Below are 22240 nucleotides of genomic sequence, written 5' to 3' on the forward strand. Positions count from 1 at the left end.
TGTTCTGCAAACAGCACTTACAGCGTGACCTCACACGGTATGAGTTCATGGGATGTGTAAAAAGAAGCTTTGGATCATATAATCTGGCTTTAAGAGCAAGTGCACTTACTAAGTTTTGTGACCTTGGGTATTACTTAAAACCCTAAATCTCAATTTTGTCATTCCTACAATGGAGAAAATAATGTTGTAAAATTAATGAGAATTATAAGTAATGTATAGCAAGATCTTAATTATTTTAGAATTATGCTCATAAACTTAAATTGCATAGTAATTTTTTTTTTTTTTTTTTACAGAATCAGGTCTTTATCCTTGAAGATGCAAGGCAGGAATTACTCTGTGAGATTATCACCAAAGGATTTTCTAAGGTGAGCATCACTTTTATTAGGCTACTTGCTCATTCAGAGCTCAGTGCCTTCATTTTGTAGATGGCATTACTACTGAAGGTTGAGACTTTAATTTTTGACTCACACGTGGATGCCTGTTCCTAGTCATATAAATATAATGTATATATTTATATTTAAGTTTAGTCAAAAGGCTTCTTTAAGAAGTTTCAGGAAACTAAGGACAGTGGTTAGTGCTGGAGATTGGGACCTGGAGGCCAGAAAGAGGGAATGGGAATTTTTATTTTCATCCAAATTACTGCTTGAATTTTTTTTACCGTTGATTATTATTGTATAATAATAAAATATCTGATTTTCATAAACATTTGTCACTTGAGCCCTTCATTTTGGGCTCCACATGCAAGCATTGTGGAGACATGGAAGCAAGAAATCACCACGCTGAGTTGCTGAGGCAGACGGCCTGTCATTTCATGTGCAGCACTGACTTTTCCAGGCTGTTGATTTCATTTATGAAATGTAAATTGCTGATGGGCCTGGCGAGGGGAGCTTCATTAATGATTTTTCAATGTCATCAACACTATGCTCTCAAGTAAGGCAGGCCAAACAAAACTTCAGCACGTATGTGCTTGAGTCGGAGAAGGGCAGCAGTGGAGATCAACTGTGGTTAGGTGTCTCTGTTTTGTCTTCATGAAATTAAAAGAAAGAAATCTCCACAATATATAACTCCCCCAAATCAACGTTCTTTTAAGACTGTCTCTATTTTAAGGGTCCCAGGGTGGCTCAATCAAACATCTGACTCTTGGTTTCTGATCTCAGGGTCGAGGGATCCAGCCCCCCCCCCGTCGGGGTCCCCTCCTGAGCAGAGTCTGCTCTGGATTCTCTCTCTCCCTCTCTTTCTGCCCCTCCCCCTGCTCTCTCTCTCAAATAAATAAATAAATAAATGCCTATTTTAATATTTTTTAAGGAAAAGCTGAATATCATTGATTTTTCTTTTTCAACTTTGTTATTTTCACATTTAGTTTTCAATACATAGAGGCCTTAAATGTAAAATAAACAGTAATAATAATATTTAGCCCTTGCAGCCAATGATACTTTCTTCATGGCACTCACTACATAAGTGTACTATATGCATTATTTATATTTTATTTATGTAATAATAAAGGTTCATGTGTTTATTTGCTCTCTAACCCCAGAATACAAATTTCATGCATCTTGAGATGAATTTTTATTTTCTCTGCTGAATCATCATGCCTAGATCAGTGCTTTCTAGAACAAGGACCAGTAAATATTTGTTGCACAAATGAAGAAATTATCTTATGTAATCCTCACATACCTCTCCTACGAGGAAAATACCACTATTAAACCCACTTTAGAGATAACAATACTGAGGCTTCATAATTTGTCTAAGTACATTTTCCCTACTATGGGGTAAAACCGGTCTTTGAATACGGATTTTTTTCCTGACTCGAGAGCCTTAAACATTCATAAGCAAATAGCTATAAGTGCTATTACTACAGATAGAATGAAGAGCTTTTAAACATTTCATACTAAAAAACTATACAGTAAGCTACCTTTTACGTCTTATAGGTAGGTTGTATTTACCTAGGTTATATTACGTAGACAAATTACCAACAGAGTTATTAGTATTATCGTTGGCACAAACCACATAGTCACCGAAGTTTCTATTTTCTTCAGTCATTAAATAATGTTGTATAAATGAGTTTCCTAAATCTAGCTGTTTAAACTAAATAAATTGATCGAGCATTGATAGAAAATTGCTGTCTCATACGCTCCTAGAGAAGTATCCATATTTAATGGCATGGGAAGTTTTACATTTAAAAGCAAGTCACCAAATCTATTTTTGTAAAATATACAAAGGAATTTCAGCAGTCAGTGGTTTGCAGGTTTAGGTCTGAAGGCGTCTGAAAAGCATGGTGGCTGAGGACACGAGGCCTACCGCCAGGCATAGCATCCCAAACCCACCTCAGGTGCCCGTGTGACCTGGGCAAGCCACTTGCAGTTCTTCAACGTTCACATCAATAAAAAAAAGATGTTGTAAAAATGAAACTGAACACGACATGTGAAGCATTTAGCACCGCTTGAGATATAAAGCAAATAGGGCCCGCCAGTCTCTTTACTGATATTTTAAATTCTGTTTCTTATATTTTTCTACCATACTGTTAAATAAAATATATTTTAAATAAAAAAAATTTAAATACAAAATACCAGGTTTTATTAAATATTTAATTAAAAAGTAACATTCATAAATTTATTCTAAGCCCACGATTTTCACATCATTTGAGTATTCATTTGCATTTTTTGAAGAAAATCTGCTACTAGTACACACACATCACATTTGGACAACGTCACTTTGATTCTGATTTTATCACTTAAAAACAATTTATATGCAAAACACACCCACGCACACACCCACACACTTTCACATTTTGTTTTTTTTATGAGGCTTTACGGGATGGGACGGAGAACTACTATCATTCCGAGTAGCTTGGCTTCAAAATTTGGGATTTTGGAAAACTCCCACTGAACTCATGTTTCTTCCTGTCTTGGGAGGAGTTGTTTTGCACACAATCTGTTTGGATAGGTATTTTGATTTCATCTGCTGTGGACATGTTACTCTGTGGTCCAGGTGAATAGAATTGTGAGAAAGGAGAAATCTGACTATCTTCAGGTTTGACTTGGAACTTCTTCAGTTCATAGACCTTCAAAAGAAAATACTGTTCCAAGTTTGGGGGATGTCACATGGAGAACCAACCCCTTGGCATCATCTTCTCCATGACTTTTCATCTTACCTGTGCCTGCATTTCTCTACTTCAATATCTTATGGGCTATTTAATGTTTTCCTTCCTCTTTTTTAACCATGTCCATATGGTTTTGAAACATTATGTATTCTCTATGCTTCCATTTTTCCTGCCTGAGTTTCTAAATCAGTATCATCTTTGTTTATAAATTGAGGAATCCTCCATGCATAATCAAGGGGCAAGGTGATGGCATTCTCAAGTAATTATGCAATCTCATCCAAATTAAGGGCTTGCAGAGATCATTTTGTACTGTACTTGGACAAAAACAGACAGACATAAACTGACTGGACAAAAAAATCCCTTGGTTTGAAATTTATTCCCTTCATTGATGAATCAAATGATTTAACGTGAGGCATCTGAAACTCTAAATTTTAGTTTTCTCACCTTATGAAGTGGAAAATGATAATTAGCTGATGTATTAGTGGCTAAGATTAGATCAAATAATTTAATAAATATTTCCTGAGCACTCATGTACTGAAATCTAAATAGCAGATGTCCATAGATTGGATAAAATAACTAATATGTCTGGTCTCAGGCAACACTGGAGACCACTTTAATACTCCTCTTTTTCAGCCCTGTTTTTCAAGTACTGTGAGATTTTCTTGGACAGGGATTTTATCTTGTTCATCTTTGGAAACACCACACCTAAAATATCCCTAGACTAATTGTTATTGACACAAAACAATGTAAAAATGTTTCAAGATGCCAGGAACATCAAATTTATAAGCTTCACTTTTAGGTGGTTTAGACCAAAATATGAGGTGGAATCCCTGTCCCATTAACTAAAGCATTACCTAGGTGGCAAAGCCCATTCGAACGGACTCGCCCACATTCAACAATCTTTAGATTTTTATATTTAATTTGCCCTGGTCAGATATAATTATCCAGAGTAAGTGAATTAATTAGTTTATAGCTGGTTACTTTAAAGCCAAGCTAGAGTCTCCAGCTACTGAGCGGGGCTTTTTCCATAACACGTATGCATACACACAAACCACATGCCCCCAACACACATGTTCTCTCCGTGTCTGTGCCTGTCTCTCTCTCTCGCCTCTCATTCCCATTAGGTCGACAAGAAAAAACAAGTATGCTTTATAAGCTTCTGTAGGCATAGTTCTCAAATGGCTCCAGTTCGTAACGGCAGCACTTAATGCCTGACTCAATGCTTTATGTCTTAAGTCCTGATTCTGCAATCCTTTCCTGGCAAGATTCCCAAGCAGTTTGATGACACTAAAGATACGAAATGAGCCAAAGGGCATTCTCTCTTCGCAGCACAGAATCAGCACATACGTTTTTCCTGCCTCATTCTGTCATCATTTCATTTTCATGATCCTTTTTCTTTTATAGAAGCTAAATACAATGTACTACGTTTCTGATAGTCTCACTCGGCCTTTATCTTCTCTTTCTTTGATGCCTTCCTATGCATGCCTCATTATTCTTTCCTTCCTGGAGTTTCCATTGTGAAGAGTACACACTGAAATAAGGAAGGAATAATCGGAAGAGGCTGCACATATCAGGTGCACAAAGAACAGTCAGTCAGAACAACGTCCCGTGATGTTATTTGAAGATGGCAGGATGGTCGGTTGAATATATTATAGGTAATGAGCCAGTTGACTTTAAACCATTCAGTGGGTTCAGAGAGTTGTGCAGCAACCAATTGCCAAGGTACGTAAGTAGGCATCTTTAGTTTCTCCTCATACAAGGGGACAGTCTGTCTTTGACTAGATTCTTCCTTGTTTCTCTGGGCACTAAGATTCATTTTCTTTAACTTGAAGTGAGAATAATCAACAAAGTTAATAAAAAGGTCATAGTGTTTAAGTATGGATCATCTTATATCTCACTCAAATATGTAAAAATAATGCATGACCTTATATGAGAAGAGAATACATTTAGAATCTTTAAAATGAACAGGAAAAATGAAAAAAACTTACTGTGACATTTTAAAAAAATCCCCTCAAGGAGAGAAGCATATTAGAACATTTGCATAAGGCAGCTTGGAATGACAACAAAAGTGGGTATGCAAAAGGACAGTGATTCATTTTCTCATGCAACTTTGCCCCTTTTAATGAGAGCTTAAATGGAAAGAATACCAAGGAAGGAATCTTTGTAACTGTTTATATATTTCATTTACATATAATTGTATATATATTATCATTGTGCATTAATTTTTTGGAGGAAGAAAATAAAGATTCACAGTGCTTGGATACATTAATTTGTAAAGCCAATGATTACAAAAGAGAAAACTCTGGCAACCTCAACTGCTCTTCTTACCAACACATAACCCCTTTCCATTCTATAAACTTGGCATCTTGGCACGATGGGCACAACAGGAAAAGTGTTAGTCTGTAAGTTTCTGCTTGGAGTGACAGAGCTACCATCACTGGTTCAATTTTCACTTAAAGAATTCTTCAGGAAGTGAGTTATCATGGATTTGTAAAGTCACCTTTGGACATTTTATGCTTTTCAATCTGACTGTTCTTTTTTTAATCAACAAATTCTCTGTAATTTTTCTCCAATCCTACCAAATTCAAAAAATTGTTAACGGGGATAAAAACAACTTTGATACCACGTTAGGATAAGCCTTGCTAATATATTTCAATATTGAAGAACAAAGGAAAGTAAGATTGTTTTTAGGTGCATTTAAGTCTGATACTAAGTAGGTAATCCAGCGTAGAAACCTTAGATAATCCTTTAATCTTTTTGCATCAGTTTCTTCGCTGTGAACATGATAATCATATTTTCTCCCTAAAATAACTCAAAGCAGAATTAAATCATGTCAACAATTAAATCAGAAACAAGGCACATAAAGAAAAACAGAAAAAAAGACCAAAAATTAAAATACTAATGTTGTTAATGAAATCAAGTATTCTAGATCAACAGTTAGATTTTACAAACAGTATCACAGCAAGCTCTAATATTTCTTAAAGGACGACAATATGATAAGTAAAGATGATATTTGTGAATTGCAGTGTTATTAGAAAAACTCTTTAAATTCAGAATGGTGAATCAACTATATAGATGAGTCACATTTGCTTATTAGAATGATCAGTTACAAAAGACAAAATCAATCCCTGTCATGTCAGTTTAGAAAATTAGAACAATAAATAACATTAAAACTAGAACTTTTCAGAAGAAAACTTGATTCTTTTTATGTCAGTCATTGGACATCAGAATATCTGGGGTCACTAGATAATGCAGGAGTATAGGCACACTGGGTACATTCTGACAGACACATGTTTAGTTAACATATTCTAAAAGGTGTTCTTTGGGATAAATCTCTGAGACCAACTGCTTTTGATTCTTTCTCATAAAAGCAGAGTATATAATATCTACTCTTCAACAAACTGTCAAGTTTTCCCTGAAGGTCTGTATGTGGATATATCAGTATTTAAATAATGTTTATAGAATCAACACTGGAAACTTCAGAATAAGACTTAAAAACTAGTGACAACTGAAAATGCATAAAATACCAACTTTCAGAAAATAAAAAGCAGGACAGATAGATTACTAATATTGGCCCTCAAGATCCCTGGTTGTATTCCTGCTAAAAAGAATGTTCTGGGTTCCTCAAGATTCAGTTTTAAATGTACTCTTTACTAACTTTACTCAGAACTTAACTCTTCTCACCCTGACTCTTTCCATCACTCATCCACGCATGCCCACACCTTTAAACTCATACACTGGCAAACATACCCCACAAGTGTATCTTCAACCTAATTTCCTTTTCTGAATCTCATACTAAGATAGTCAGCTTCCAGCTCTACATTTCTACTTGGAAGTCCTATAAGCACCCCATACTCAACATGTTGAAAGCCAGACTTATGATTTATCCTAAGCTTCTCCTTTTCTGGTGTCCCATCTCAGTGGCATCACCAACTATTAAGTTGTATAAAGTAAAAATTTTATTAAATATGATATTTGTCAAAAATGTCCTCTTCTCTCCATTTCACCTGCAACCATCCTAGGTCAAGAAAACATAAGCGCTCACCTAGATATTATCAGTAGTATCTTACTTGGTCTTGAATCCCATTCTGCCCTTCTCCAACCCACTGCCATAGTGACCGTTACAGAATGCAGCCCTCTTCCCCTGTACACTCAAACATGTATAAAATACTTTTGCGTATGTCCATTGCCTTTAAGCTAAATACAAAATCCTTAATATGGCTTATAGCAGGGGTTGACAAACTTTTTTGGTAAAATACCAGAGAGTAAATATTTTAGTTTTATAGGCCATTTGATCTCTGTTGTAGCTACTCAACTCCACTATTAGGGCACAAACAGCTACAGACAAAACACAAATGAATGAGTCTCTTTGTATTCTAATAAAATATTATTTATAGGTACTGAAATTTGAATTTCTTACATGTTTTAAGTGCCCCCCAAATATTGTTCTTTTGATTTTTTTCAACCATTTAAAAATGTACAAGCATTCTTATCTCATGTTCCAGATTTGGCCCATGAAACACAGTTTGCTTACTCCTGGTCTTCAAAATTCTGCTTATCTCTTATCTTTGCTTTGTGCCTCTCTTGCTAACACTTTCTACAACTCCATAACACTGTCGTCTTTCACAGGAAATTTGTGCTGAGACACCCCTTTACTCCTTGCTCTCTCCTTATTCTCAATTTATTAACTGGTTAAAATTCCTACTTATCCTTATGCCTCAGATCAAATGTTGTTCCATTGCGAAACATTCCTTGATTCCCCAACCTAAGTCAGATTTTTCTATGCCTATACTCAGCACTGTGCTCCTTCTGTTAAAGCATTCTCTCAGTTTTATAGGTGTTCATTTATTTGTATGATCTCCCCCCTTAATATTCATCACCTTCTGTTATACTTCTATGAAAACTGAAACCCGATGTTTGGTTACCATTATATTTTCTGTATACTAGTATAATAAAATCCAAGATATAATCTCAAGTGAAAAAATATTAAAGAACAATCTTGGTAGCACTTACAGGGGACTCGACTTTTATTATAACGTTCATATATTTTAAAAAAATTATATTCATAGATTGCCTGTTGCGGCTGATGATGTAGGCTGGTTCGTTCAACATCTATTCTCACACTTCTTTCCCTCTCCTTCCTCTGATATAGAGGCTGGAAAATGAAGTGTAAGAATTCGCAAATCTTCTTGGAGTTGGATTGGCCACTGTGAAGCAGTTATGGTCAGAAAGGTGTGGATAAAATTCCCTGAAATAGTCTTTCCTTCCAAAGAGACAAAGCTTTATGAGGAAAAGGTTTTGAATCTCTGTCCCATTCCTGGTGAGAATACTAATAAGATACCTGGATGTTCTATAGCCAACTTGCCACTCTTAGGAGCAAAGACACAAGCCAAAGTGGCAAAGTTGGAAGGAAGGAGAAGCCATAGCCTGGATTCTTGACAAAATTCTTGAACAATTTTGCACCTTAGTCTTCCTCCCGTTGGTCACCTTGTTGTCCAAAACAAACTCCTTATTTATTAAAAATCACTCTAATCAGATTTTTTATTACCAAAGGAGGGAAACACACACAGGCACAGATAAGAATCACCTATATAACTAAAAATTCATAGAACTTGTAGAATATAGTGGCAGAATTTGATTAATGAGAAAACTGGCATCTCATGAGACTAGTACTAGTAACTTCCCCAAAATAGCTAAAGGCTACATCTTAAGACATCTTTATGTCATAGAGTAGTTTTTACAAACTATTAAGTTGACTGTTCTGTTCTTAATGGTATACCATTATATACCATATATTATCATTTAAACATATTGTTCTTTGACTCTTAAGCAAAATGACAAGTGTCCTGAAGGGAAAAACTGTACAGAAAGGCATGTTCCACTTTTCACATTTTATATTACAGTGCATCTCTCTTTAAATATGAGATGTGCATTCTTTGCTTTAAAGTTCTTTTTTCTCCATAGTTTTATAGGACTGGGTATAATTCTTATTTCTTATTTCACTTATTCCAGTGGATTTAATTTTATTTTACTCCATTTTATTTTATTTTTATTTCAGCATTATTATGGTATAAGTGACACATAAAATCCATATTTAAAGTGTATATCATGGTGATTTAATATATGTACACATTGTGAAAGGATTTCCCGCACCTGGATTTTATTCTGTATTTATATATCTTCCTCTAAGTTAATTCTGCAATTGGAGACTTTTATCATTTAGGATTTGTAGCACCAAGCACTGTGCTTAAAAAAGCCACCAACTGACCCACCAACTAACCAACCATCCAGTTTGTCAAACATAGTAGGGACTCTATAAATGTTTTGAGCAATATTGAAGAGTCATTAGTTGAGGAAAAACACAAAAGAAAAGTGCAGGTGAAAGTAAGTTGTCTGAAGTATTTCCTCTACTTTCTATTCCATTGTAAGTGATGAAAAGTTTATCAGCAAAAAAATAAATGTTTAAGTCATGTGAGAGTTTATCTGGGAGTCATTTCTTTAAATTTACTTTTCATTTCAATATTAATTTGCAACAGCTATTGAGAGTTTGCTAAAGCAACAACAACAAATATTAAATGAACTTTACAATTTGCACATATTAAACTTAAAAATTATATGAGAGTGAATATCACAAAAGCTGACTTGGAAGATTAGTCAAGATATTCTTGGTTCCATAGTGATTTCGGTGATTCAACAGAAGTTGTGGCAGAATAAAATTATTTACAGATTTACCATAAAGGTCTTTATTTGTTTCACTGTCTACTTTGCTATTTATGTTGAAGAAATATTACTTTGATTAATATAAATGATAAAATATGGATTTCTTATGGTACTGCTTTCTAAATGCTAAACTCTAATCTTATTTGTTATTCTAAATACATTATTGTATATGACCCACATATTTGAAATTGTTTAATGTGATCTATAAACTTCTTCAAGAAAAGAATCGTTAAGAGATAATACAGCAAAATTATGAGCTTGGCTTAATTTTGTAGGCAAAAAACTTAGAATTAAGTAGCCGACCACTTGATTTTTGTCTATGATTTGATGTTTAAATAATTTTAATTACCAGAGAATTTATTTTACTTTTTCATATCAAATTAAATGATTGACCCTTATCTTTGATGTCACGTGAAGCTATCCTCCAAATTTTATGAGGCAGAAGTAGCTGAAAACTGTATTTTTTCATGCAAATATGAAGATTATTAATTTCTAATCTAAAAAATAAGTATGCAAAAAAGAAAGTTGGTGTTTTCAGTGTTTTCAGCTATTTTTATGATATCATGTTAAATTATGTCATGTTACATGACAACTGAAGTGAAAGAAAGAGATGGACAAGCTAAAACTTTCTGACTCTGCCTGATATAAACCAAGGTTGTACTTATTGTTTATTTTGTTTTGTTTAGATCAGATATATACACCCAATCAGCTGGACACAAAAATCAGAATCTTTATAGAAAGGTTAATGGGAAATGGGAAACCTCAAAGACAGATGTCCTCAGACCAGGCATTTCATCTGGAGTAGTTCTTCTAACAGGTTAAACCAGATTTAACACAACTGCTATGTACCAGTTCTTCCACTGGGCTGTGCTTGAACAAAATACTTTATGTTCTTTTAAAAATAGATTCACAGGAATTCTCATTTCCTGGCGGCCATTCTTTGTAACTAAGAAGCTTCCATAAAGGAAGCATTAAGGAACCCCTCCAAGCACCTACCTCACTACAAAAAAAGTCTTATGTGCAATGAAGAATATTTGGAATCAAATATGATATTCTGAAATAAGGACAGTCACTTTGCACTTTGTGAAAATAGCCCAAAAAGAGATATTCAAAAAGTTAGAGAAAAATCAGAAAATTAAAAACACAGAAGGGTGAATGAGCAAATAGAAAGTGTAATGATTTTTGTCTTGGTTATTTTGGTGGAAAATATCTGCTGAGCTTGTGGAGTATGAAAACACGTAAAATATGTTTGTTTTTTGTTTTTTAAATGAGAACAATATTTTATCAACTACACACCATACAAGGCCATGAGGATCAAAATCATTTGAAATAAACAGTAAAGAGCAATGGTGATGTGAGCTATTATTGTCACTATTAGCAGTATAATTCATATTTTCNGAGAACAATATTTTATCAACTACACACCATACAAGGCCATGAGGATCAAAATCATTTGAAATAAACAGTAAATAGCAATGGTGATGTGAGCTATTATTGTCACTATTAGCAGTATAATTCATATTTTCAAATTCCTAGTACTGATTTTTTTATTCATATTCACTTGAGTGTTTCTTTAAGGCAAAATTCATGTATGCTGCTTTTGTGCAGTGTTTTTCTCTTCAATTTATACAATTTGATTTTGTCCCAAATTGAATTCCTTGTATTCATTTCTATCGAACCTAGCTTCCAATATATTGAAGTAATTTTGAATTGTATTGCTACCTTCTAAAATATTATCAAGTTGGGTTGCCTGGGAAGTGCAGTTGGTTAAGCGTCTGACTTTTGGTTTCAATTCAGATCGTGATCTTAGGGTCGTGAGACTGAGCCCCAACTTGAGCTCTGTGCTCAGTACAGTGTCTGTTTAAGACTCTCCATCTTCTTCTGTCCCTTATTCCCCTACCCCACATGCTGTCTCTCTCCAAAATAAATAAATATTTAAAAATAAATTAAAATATTATCAAGTCCATGATATTGAATCCTGATTACAATAATCTCCCAAGATTACTCAAATTATTTTGTATACATTATCTTAGTACAAAAACGGGGTTTATATAAATATCCTATTAAAAAACTTCATATAGTTGAGATAGATTCCAGCTATTATTTCTTTCTCAATTATATGACTTTCACTATATCATGGAAATAAGTTACGTTAGTCAGTCCTGATTAAAAATTACAAATCTTACCCACATGTTTCAGTGATTATAAAATTATTTTTGGTTGTTTGTTCAATTAGCTATTTTTAAAATAAAAAAAGTTGACAAATTTGGCATTTCAGGTGTGTTTGCTCTATTTTTATTAATCTGTAGATTTAAAAAGTATAAGGTGGTTCTTTATGCTTTGTTCTTTATATGCATTGCAATACATTTTCCCAGTGTGAAATTTATGTTTTCTGCTCAGATCTGTTCTTTTTTTGTCTTAAATTCTACTCTAACTATATATACACAATGGAATGTTACTCAGCCACAAAAAAGAATGAAATCTTGCTATTTGTAGCAACATGTATGGACCTAAAAAGTATTCTGCTAAGTGGAATAAGTCATAGAAAGACAAATACCATATAATTTCACTTATATGTGGAATCTAAAAAATAAACAAAACAAGACAGAAATATTCTCACAGATACAGGAAACAAATCGTTGATTACCAGAGGTGGGGGAAGGGCAAAATAGGTGAAGAGGGTTAAGAGGTACAAACTTCCAGTTATAAAATAAGTAAGTCATGGGGTTATACTGTACAGTATAGGGGATATGGTTAATAATATTGTAATAACTTTGTATGGTGACAGACAGTAACTAGACTTATTGGGGGATCATTTAATAATGTATAAAACTATTGAATCACCATGATATAAATATGAAACTAGTAAGATATTGTGTGTCAGTTATACTTCAATAAAATAAAATAAAATAATAGTTTTGGTGACTGCATTTAACTGACTTTTTGTCTAAACTGTCCTTTGTCTATACATACTTGTCATAAAAATTAGGAAGAAAATGGTACAATAGCAAAAATTCAGCATTCATGAAAAGGGGTATAATGTAAAAAAAAAAGTGTATCTTTTCCAAAATTCTTTCTTTTCCACCACCATTATCTGTGACTATGAACTGGCTTATGCTACATTGACCGTATAGTACAGGATGATGAAAAAAGGGTACCTGGAATGAGGGGAAAAGAGAAAGGAAGCTCTTAAGTATATATGTCCAGGGATCAAAGACTGAAATGCACATGAAGTGTTTTTGTGGAAAGCTGAATAATTTTTCATTCATATGTGTATATTCCACATCCATTTCTTCTAGGGGAAATTTTTTTGAACTGAACTTCCTTAATAAAAAATGTGCAAATTTGTAATATGGTTGTCTGTTCCTCATTTTGTTTATATTTCTGTTTCAGATTGGCAAAGGAATAAGAGCATCATTAAATGATTAAATTATTTAATGGCGTCAAATCATTTCAACTTAGATTGTGATGTAATTGTCCATTCTAATCACCAATCAGATCACGCCAAAGAAATCTAGAGTTTCTTGAAAATAAATTAGTGTTTAGGTAAATCTAGAGGAATGTCATTAGTCTTCACAATCAATTCATTCTTTAAAATGTAGCTACATTTTGCTATCTACTGGACATTTAACATTACATGTAAGAATTCTCTTACAGGGCAAAGTATTCTAATTTACACATTATACCAGAATAGCATAAAGTTGTATGTAGCACCGAAATAAATACCATCCTAAGTGAGGATAAAGCTTTAGAGATGATAATACATTTCCAAAGTGAAACATAAATTCCTTAATAGATTTAAAGTCTATGTTGCTTTAAAATACTTTTTAAAAAAATGAAGTACGCCTATGGGCTTAGAAAAAAATCATGTTGTGCTCTTATGTTTCATTAAATAGCAATTTTGTTTAATTTAAAATTAATTGCAAAGTTAGGAAAATATGACTTAAGGGTATGTTTTTTATATACATTGCTACACTGACTAATGAAGACTCTCCATGTGCCCTTCATTTCTCTGACTGATTCCTCCGTCAGCTTTCCCTTCCCCTGCCTCTCCCATAACTCTCCCAACTCCAACACATATGTTACAAGTTCACCAAAAGTCTCTTTCCTTTTAATAAAATATTGCCAATAAGTTGGGATTTTTAACACTGTGTCCTTGTGCGTTAATTGGTTAATAGTTCCTGCAGATCTTCTCCTCAAGGAAATGTAGAAACGGGTTCTATTTCTAATATTTAATATAGTAGGTATACGTCATAGGTTTTACTGGTTCACTTATGTTTATCGACAAGGAATATTAGATAATTCTGAGTATGATACCATGCCCATAGAACGTCCTGGGCTTAATTAGAAACTAAATACATTACGTTGGACTTAGCATATATACTTTTGCTTTAGGGGACATAACTTGGTGTAGAGCATGACAGAATCCACATTACTTTGAGCCTAGTATAATGGGAATCACTAAGATGCATTATTATAGTGCTTGGTTTAAAAGATCAAATTTTTAATGCTGGCTCCTACCGCAAATTACAATAACTTTGAAAGCTTCTTGACTATCCCAGTTTTATTTATCTATAAGATGAAGGTATTGGAGTATAGTTAGAGATCTCTAAGTTCCTCCTAGCTATAAAATTTGTTTAGTTTTATTGTATCTGAAGTTAACAGAATGGTAAGCTATCACTGAAAAATTTTAAGTATTTTTATCTAAAATCTTTGGTTTCCATAGCTATTCCTTATAAGATTTACCTTGGGCTATTTATAAAATGCAGATTTCCCACTACAGACTTGTGGAATCAGAATAAGCATTTTAAAAAGCTTTCACAGTATTTCTGACATAGTTACTCTTGTCTTTGTTCTTTCATAGTAAAATTTAGAATTTTATGAAAGGAAATAGTCCTTTCTCCTTTGCTCAAAAATATACAAGGGCATATGAAAGTTATAGTTTTAAAAGCCTGAAAAATAAATGATACATTCATTTGTTGCAAATTAACTGAATATGCAGTAAGCAGGTCAATGTGTTTTTACATTTCATGTACAATATTACCTTTTTCCTTTAGGGAAACTGGAACCTTCACTTCTTTCCCCTTAATAGGCTCTGGAAAGAAACATTGAGCATTCATTTGAAGCCAACATAAAAGGATTTGAGAACACATATAGAGTAGAGTCAGTAAGTTATCACTGAGGTGAACCTGGGTGGAAAATCATATGATGTTTTCTTTCAAAAATGATTTTAATCACACAGAGACAAGGAAACAACAGTAGAGTACAACAAGCCATCCTCTGATCCCTTTCACTTAAAATAAATGTAAATTGTTGGATGAGTTACAATCTATTTGTTCATTTAAGAGAATGGGCTTTTGGAGGGATAAGAACTTATTTTAGCTGTAATTTAAAAAACATACAGCTTCTAGAAGTCTCCCAAAACTGTTATAATCAGCATTAGCTTAGTTTATTTCTTTCAGGCTATGTGATTTAAAAAATAAATAAATAAACAAATGTAAAACCCTGCATCTGTCATGGAAATGCAATGCTTTAGTTATCAGGCTCAAGTCAAATTAATTTCAAGAATAAGACTGAAATAAAATACAAGAGACAATTTTATCCATAAACTCCCAACATCTTAAAATGTGGTCCTTGGTTAAAACAAAAATAAAACTTCATTTATTCTACCAGGTTCAAATACAAAGTGATTCTAATCATATCATGGGTTCCAGACATAAATGGGTGACGTCTTGAACAGCATCATGCCTTGTCCACAGCCTGTATAAAAGATAAACCAGTTTTATTCCTCCTCTGTAACATATCTCAGTGTCCATTTCACTGACAAAAATGACTTTAAACACAGTGAGAAAGGAAGGAAAGGGAGAAAAACTATCCGTCCAGCCCTCTGTTCTAGTCCATCAGAATTGGGGGAACACAGAATATGATTGTGGCACTTGTAAATGGATATCCCACTCAAGCAATCACTTAGAATTGAGTCCAGGTGACTTTGGACGGTGTCAAGAGGTGGAGTTAGGAGTTCTACTGAAAAGACTGTGTCCCTCAAAGCAACATTTTCTCGGTAGATAAGCTATGGCCTTAAATATCCATATGTATGCAGAATATTTTTAAATGGATTTGGTGGAAGGAAAAGTCCGTGTTGCCATTTAATGTGCTAAGTATAAGTAGGGCCTATTTTTTTTTTCTATATTTCAGCATCTGAAGTTGAAATCAAAAGCCATGGATTGAATAAACAGACTGAGACGCTTCATTAACTTTTTTCAAGCTAATGGGGGTAATTTACTGCTTTTGCATTTCCTGGCTAAACCAAAAAAAATTAATGTATTGTGAAATGAGAAGTGATGGTGGGGACAGATTCCTAGTGGGGTGGGAGAGTATATGCTTGGAACTTGAGAATTCAATACAGCATGTTGTTTTAAATCGGTAAGTTTATACGTTTGCATGAGATTAAAGTAGTTATAAAATCCAAGGCCCAGGCAGAGGGCCCACAAGACTGCTTTGGTATTGGTGGAGAAAGAAGGAAGAGGTGGAAAAACAGATGTAATTTTATAATGTATTTGAAAATCATATCCTCATCACCTTAAATGTAGAGAAAGGTCTCAGAAAATAGAAGTGATTTTTTAACACTCGATAAGGGGAAGATGCCTTCTACTCCCAGGCTGGACCATCTCCTGCATGGACTGTCCTACAGTTCATTTCCTCTCAGTGTACTTTTTGACTTCAAGGGGTTTTGATCTGATGTGAAGTCCACAGGATGGACCAGGGAGTGAGCGGGATATCAAATCTGACCCAAACTGTGGAGAATGTTATATGGAAATTCCGTACTTCTATATTAGGAAGGATAGGTATACTGTTGGCTTGGGTCAGCTATTAAGGTATTTTTAAGTCATCTGTATTGTTTGTCAGGAGCAAAGCATTGGAGAGCACTTTTTTGTGTGATTTTACAAATATGGTAGTTTCAATGTGTTTGTGCAAGCGCCTATAGGTAGGCTTATGAATCTTGATCATGAAGATCTAGAATGTATTTAAAGCTGCGTGGATATAAATTAGAACTCTCAAAGTAATCTGAGCAAGGAGTTTTGATGGAGAAAAAAAAATCACAAAGGAATAGGAAAATGGTTTCATGTTTTTAATCCCCCTACCTGGCCTCCAGGCAGCAATAAGCTAGGATGAGTGTCCACGATGAAGCATAAATCATTGGGAAGCAGTTTCAAAGTCTTCAGACAACTTAACTCATCCTTAGCTCGAGCTTGGCCAGGTGGGAGTGGCCAAGAAAAAGCATGTTGAAGACAGAAATTGGGGGATCATCTGGTGCATGGTCCTGAGCATCAGAAAATAAGGAAAAACCAGCTCTGCTGAGTATCCTCTGGCATTAGATCCAAACATACACAGGCCTGGGTCACAAAACTAGAAAATAATTCTAATGTCCATCATATTACTTCAATACCAGAGGAGCCTAAGAGTGCCACTGCTGCATTCCAGTAGAGGAGAAATTAACTAATCTTTGTCGCCTTGTTTGGGTTCGGTCTGTAGTACCTCAGTCCATGGGTGAGTCTTACATCCTCAGATAAATCAGACCAGCTGTTAGAACAAGTGGCAATAAGATAGGGTGGATGCCACAAGGAATGCAACCAATGACAGGGTTGGCTAACAAGATTGCCTGGTTCTGGGTGGTCAAGGTCATAGGAGCAGGGCTCTGCTCTTGCAGGTGTGTTGGGAGGACTTAGGTGAGTCCATTAGCCAAGGGAAGTCAGTAGCTGAACCAGTAGCAAAAGCCAGCAAGACTTGTCTTTCCCCTGTTCTTTTTGTTTGGAACAATCATCCCTAGACCTCTCTATACCTTCTTAAACCAAGACACAGCCTAATGATGTTTCTCTAAATGCCTACTCATGGTCATCACATTCCCAATAAATGCGGCCCCAAATGATTTCTGTGTGATAATCCTGGTTTTATGAGTTGTAGCATGGCTTCACTATGGATTCTAACATGTACATGCAAGTGGAATCGGTGAGGGATTGGCAAATGTAGGCAACCTTTTAGCTGCTTAATAGAAATAACTCACAAAGTACAGTGACTCCAATGCAGTAAGTGGCTTTTTTGCAAGTGGAATTGCTTCATTCTGATTCTGCCACAGCTCGGCAGCAGGCTTCAAAGAGCCTCTTCAAAACCAGTAATAGGGCAGAGGTTTTTAATGTCCCTGACATTAAAATTTTTTCTTTGATTTGTTTGTAATGATAAATTATATTCAGAAAATAAAGGAAAGATGGCAGTAAAATTCTTCTAAAATAGTATCCAAGTAATATATAACAAAGACATTTGATGATATTAACACTGTTGAACAAGAAAAGAGGCTCATTTGAAATAGTTCTAAATCAATAATCATATGCAGTGAACCTTTATATACACAATTTTCTAGTGACTGTGGAAACATCTTGCAAATAGTACAGAATTTAACATTGAGGGAAAAGTATTCACTAGAAAATTGCCTGCGTTGTGCATTAATAACAGTAACAACAAAAATAGAAATTACAGGAGTCTCTTTAGTGGTCGGTGTGGATTTAAATCTCCCAGATAATATTTTCCAAGACAGATTTTTACAACTACCATTTCCAACTAGTTTAAGCTTTAGCACAAGTGAGGTCTTTAAGTAGTAGCTTAAATTTTTGATAATCATCAATGCCTCTAAGGTAGCTTTGGAGGTAAGCTCCAATCTTTTCCTTTGAACTGCTTTTATTATGAACAATAATATATGGTCCAAATGTTCCTGTGGCATAATTGTGGATCAAAATAAATGTATCTCATACTACATTAGAAGAAGGGAAGGTTTACCTTGTACAAATTATGGTTTGCAAATCATATACATATACGTGTATATAAGTAGCCATATGTGTATTTGGATTTTCCTGGTAGTATCTTTCAATGATAACTTTAGTTCTCACACAATCGAAGACAGTGTTCTTGTTAATTTTCAGATAAAATGAGAGAGGAGAATGAGAAGGAGTCTCTCTCAAAGTACAGATAATCACTAGAGAAATAATAGACTATACTCTTCTGTGGGAATTAAGGGGAGACCCCCCCAATAACAAAAGGACTCTTTTTCCATACAGCAGAGCCAATGTATCTGTGTCAAATAGATTTTTCGAACGTAGGTAATGAGCTCTACACTCAAAGCAAAATTGCTTTGAAGAATACAAATATAAGAATCCTATTTTAAGGAGCAAGCAGTATCTGTGTTAAAATGAAAAGAAGAACTTTAGTTTATCTGAAGACTTTGATTCTTGCCTTCACCTCTTAGCCATGGTGGGATATGAGTAGCTTACATTATCTATCTATCCCTCAGCTTCCTCATTTAAAAAACAATTGAGATCTCAAGCACAACTTGCTGAAGCAAAATGTACAAAGTATCTACTTTATAAAGTATCAATATGCCTGGCAAAGAGCAGATGCCCAGCTTCGGTGCTTCTCTCAAACAATTCTTACACTTGTGCCTGGCTAATTCCTCAACCTTCTTACTTGAATTTAAATTTCACTTCTTCAGGAAAGCCACCTCTGATTCCCCAAACTCGATTAGAATTCCTGATTACAGTCTCTTACAGCACCCTATCTCTTCCATAATTCTTACCATTTTAATTAATTATGTAATTAACACTGTAAATTCCATGAGGCCAGAGACCATGCCTTTCCTGTACTCCCAGTGTCTGGTGAGCACATGTTCTGATTGCTGTGTATTAGATGCCCAAAAAGTAATTGTCGAATGTGGTACTTATCAATCCACAAAAAAAATTAACATGAATAACTTAGCTCTTAACACTTAAATAGGTGGCATTTCAACTAAGTAATACAAAACATATATATATATATAATATTATAAATATGTAAGTTTGTGAATTCAGATGAGAGGGTTCAGTTAAAGGTGAAGTAGTTTGAGAAGGCTTGATGTTTTATGTGCACATTAGTCTTAGAAAGAGGCCTGGGATTTAGTTGGACAGAAAGGAAAGCCAGTGCATTCCAAAGATTGAGATCACAAAATTTAAATAAGAATGTCATGCTCTTTCACAGCAACAAAGAGCCTAACAGGACTCAAGCAGACCAAACTTGACCAAGAGTCTTTGAAAAGAACAAGTCAGCACTCCAGTTCCCAAGTCTTCCTCCCTGTTGCTTGCTTTGCCATCTTTATTTCTCCAGAGATTAGCACTAAACGTATATTTTGTGAATGGATAGAAAAGGGAGATCAGAGTACATGGAGGCAAGTTCTCGCCATAGTTTCTGCTTCCCTTCTAACTTTGTTTTTTACTCTTTTCATTATTTCAGGAAAATCCTTTCTCTTTCTTTTGGAAATTGTAATCAGAGCACTTTTTAAATCACAGTGAATTGGAAGAAAGTGGGAGGGCTAAGTCAGTAAATACAAGTTTTCAAATATATGAGTGTGACGTGGACAGTTTGGACTCACACATCTGCGGAGGAGATGACTCTAATGTACTAAAGACTTTTCCAGATATTTTTGCTAATAAATTTCTAGTGTTATGTTAAATTGACTCTATTACCTTTATCCTTCAGAACTGAAGACGTCTTCCCGGATTTTTCTTTTCTAATTTCTGCAAGTGGAATCATGGGAAGAAAATGTTACAAGGAATCACAGAGAAAAAAAACAAAACAAAACAAAACCCTGCAAGTTTCATGTCTTTGTTTTTGTTTTTGTTTCTGAGGCTTAATTACTCAGAGTGGCTCTGAGTTGGTATTCAGAACAGACATGTCTACTGGTACAAGTTGCCTGTAAAACATTGGCTAAATATACAAAAGATACAGAATATGCCCACAAATTATTATCACAATTGAAAGACAATTGAGAGACACACTAAAGGTACAAATAAAATGCTATGGGCTTTGAGGAAAGAAGATATAACAATGGTAGCTAACATTGTCTATTCCACTATATGTCATAGGGAATGTTTCTATTTGGCCATTCAACATTCATGACAACCTTGTAAGGTAGGTAGATCCTGTTACTATTTCTGCTTTTCACATAAATATTAAATAACTTTTCCAAGGACACGTGGCTCAGACAGGAAGGCTGGGATTTGAACTAACATTTCTCTGAAGTCAACCACAGAGGCCCTGGCTCTCCTAGTTGAATGATGGGATCAGGAAAGGCTTTGGCAGGTGGTACTGAAGCAGATCTTGAAAATGGAAAAGGATTTAGATAGACATAGATGAAATGGAGAGAAAGACACATTTTAGAAGGACAGAAGCGAGAATGGGGAGGCTTGAGCTGGTGGTCTGTCAGTTTGGCTGTATGAGTCACCTGTAGCCAACAGAATGCAATGGAAATTATGCTGTGTGACTTCCCGGTCTAATCATGAAAGCCATGCAGTTTCCACCTGTTTCTCCAGGGACAACAGCTCTGAGGAACCTAACTGCCATGTAAGTATTCCAACTAATACCACCATGCTAGAAAAGCTACATACAGGCAGTCCAGTCAATAGCTCCAGCTGAGCCTTCCACCAACAGCTGCTAGCCATCTATGTGAGTGAAGCATCTCGGACATCCAGGAGATGATTACTTTAGATGACTACAGCCTAAGCCTACATTTGACTACAATCACACAAGATACCCAAGTAAAAACTGCCTAGTGGCTCCCTCTTAAAACCTGACCCTCTAAATTATGAGCAAAGTAAAATTGGCTGTGTAAAATGTACCACTACGATTTGGAGTGGTCTGTACACAGAAACAACATTTGCAACCATCAGCTAATAAATAGCAAAAATATTGCAGCGTGTGGTAAGTTCTCCAGGGGAGCTCTATAGATAACAGAGAAATGATTAATAGCTCTATATTATAATTGGGAAGGTTTCCACTGAGAAGATGCCATTTGGGTTTAAGCTGTGAAGCTGAGCAGAATCTCACTAGTCAGGAAATGCCAATTTAACAGTATAACTGGATGTAGGATGTAAAACAGATTTAAAAAGTGCTAAGGATAGCTTCTGGAGTTTGTACGTTTCACATGTACAAGATAATCTGCCATCAATTGAGATAGGAAATCTAAGAAATAGAAGCCTTTGGAGAAAGATATCATCTTTGTTTTGAATGTATTATGTTTCATGTGTCAACAAGATACTCAAAAAGGAAATGTCTAGCAAGTAGTTGGAAATACAGGTAAAGGCAGATTATATGCAAGTGTTGCAGAAGCAAAGCCACCTGCAGTCTCACTGATAAATGGAAACTAACAAGACAATCAGTAACATGACTTCTGAATTTCCCAAACAAATCTTATTTACTCTGTTTACACATACTGACTTGACTTCATGAATAAACTAAGCATGCAAAGACAAAATAAACCAGAATGTTAAAAATTATTTTCTCCATAATACATGCAAATTAAAAAAAGACTGATAGGTTATAATGTTTTACTTGTATATCTCA

At 34.8% G+C, this 22240-nt stretch overlaps 1 protein-coding gene across 1 annotated transcript in view; it reads right to left on the reverse strand.

The window, feature by feature from the left end:
• TRDN (triadin) overlaps positions 1-22240 on the reverse strand; it is a 379865-nt gene that overhangs the window by 87065 nt on the left and 270560 nt on the right. The window contains exons 22-23 of the mRNA XM_034669079.1: positions 20365-20415; positions 14865-14915 (exon numbers count right to left, since the gene is read on the reverse strand). Of these exons, the coding sequence (XP_034524970.1) occupies positions 14865-14915; positions 20365-20415 (102 nt within the window). The remainder of the gene's footprint in view (positions 1-14864; positions 14916-20364; positions 20416-22240) is intronic.

This window comes from Ailuropoda melanoleuca, chromosome 10 (genome assembly GCF_002007445.2).
Source record: "Ailuropoda melanoleuca isolate Jingjing chromosome 10, ASM200744v2, whole genome shotgun sequence".
In the NCBI taxonomy this organism is placed as follows: Eukaryota; Metazoa; Chordata; class Mammalia; order Carnivora; family Ursidae; genus Ailuropoda; species Ailuropoda melanoleuca.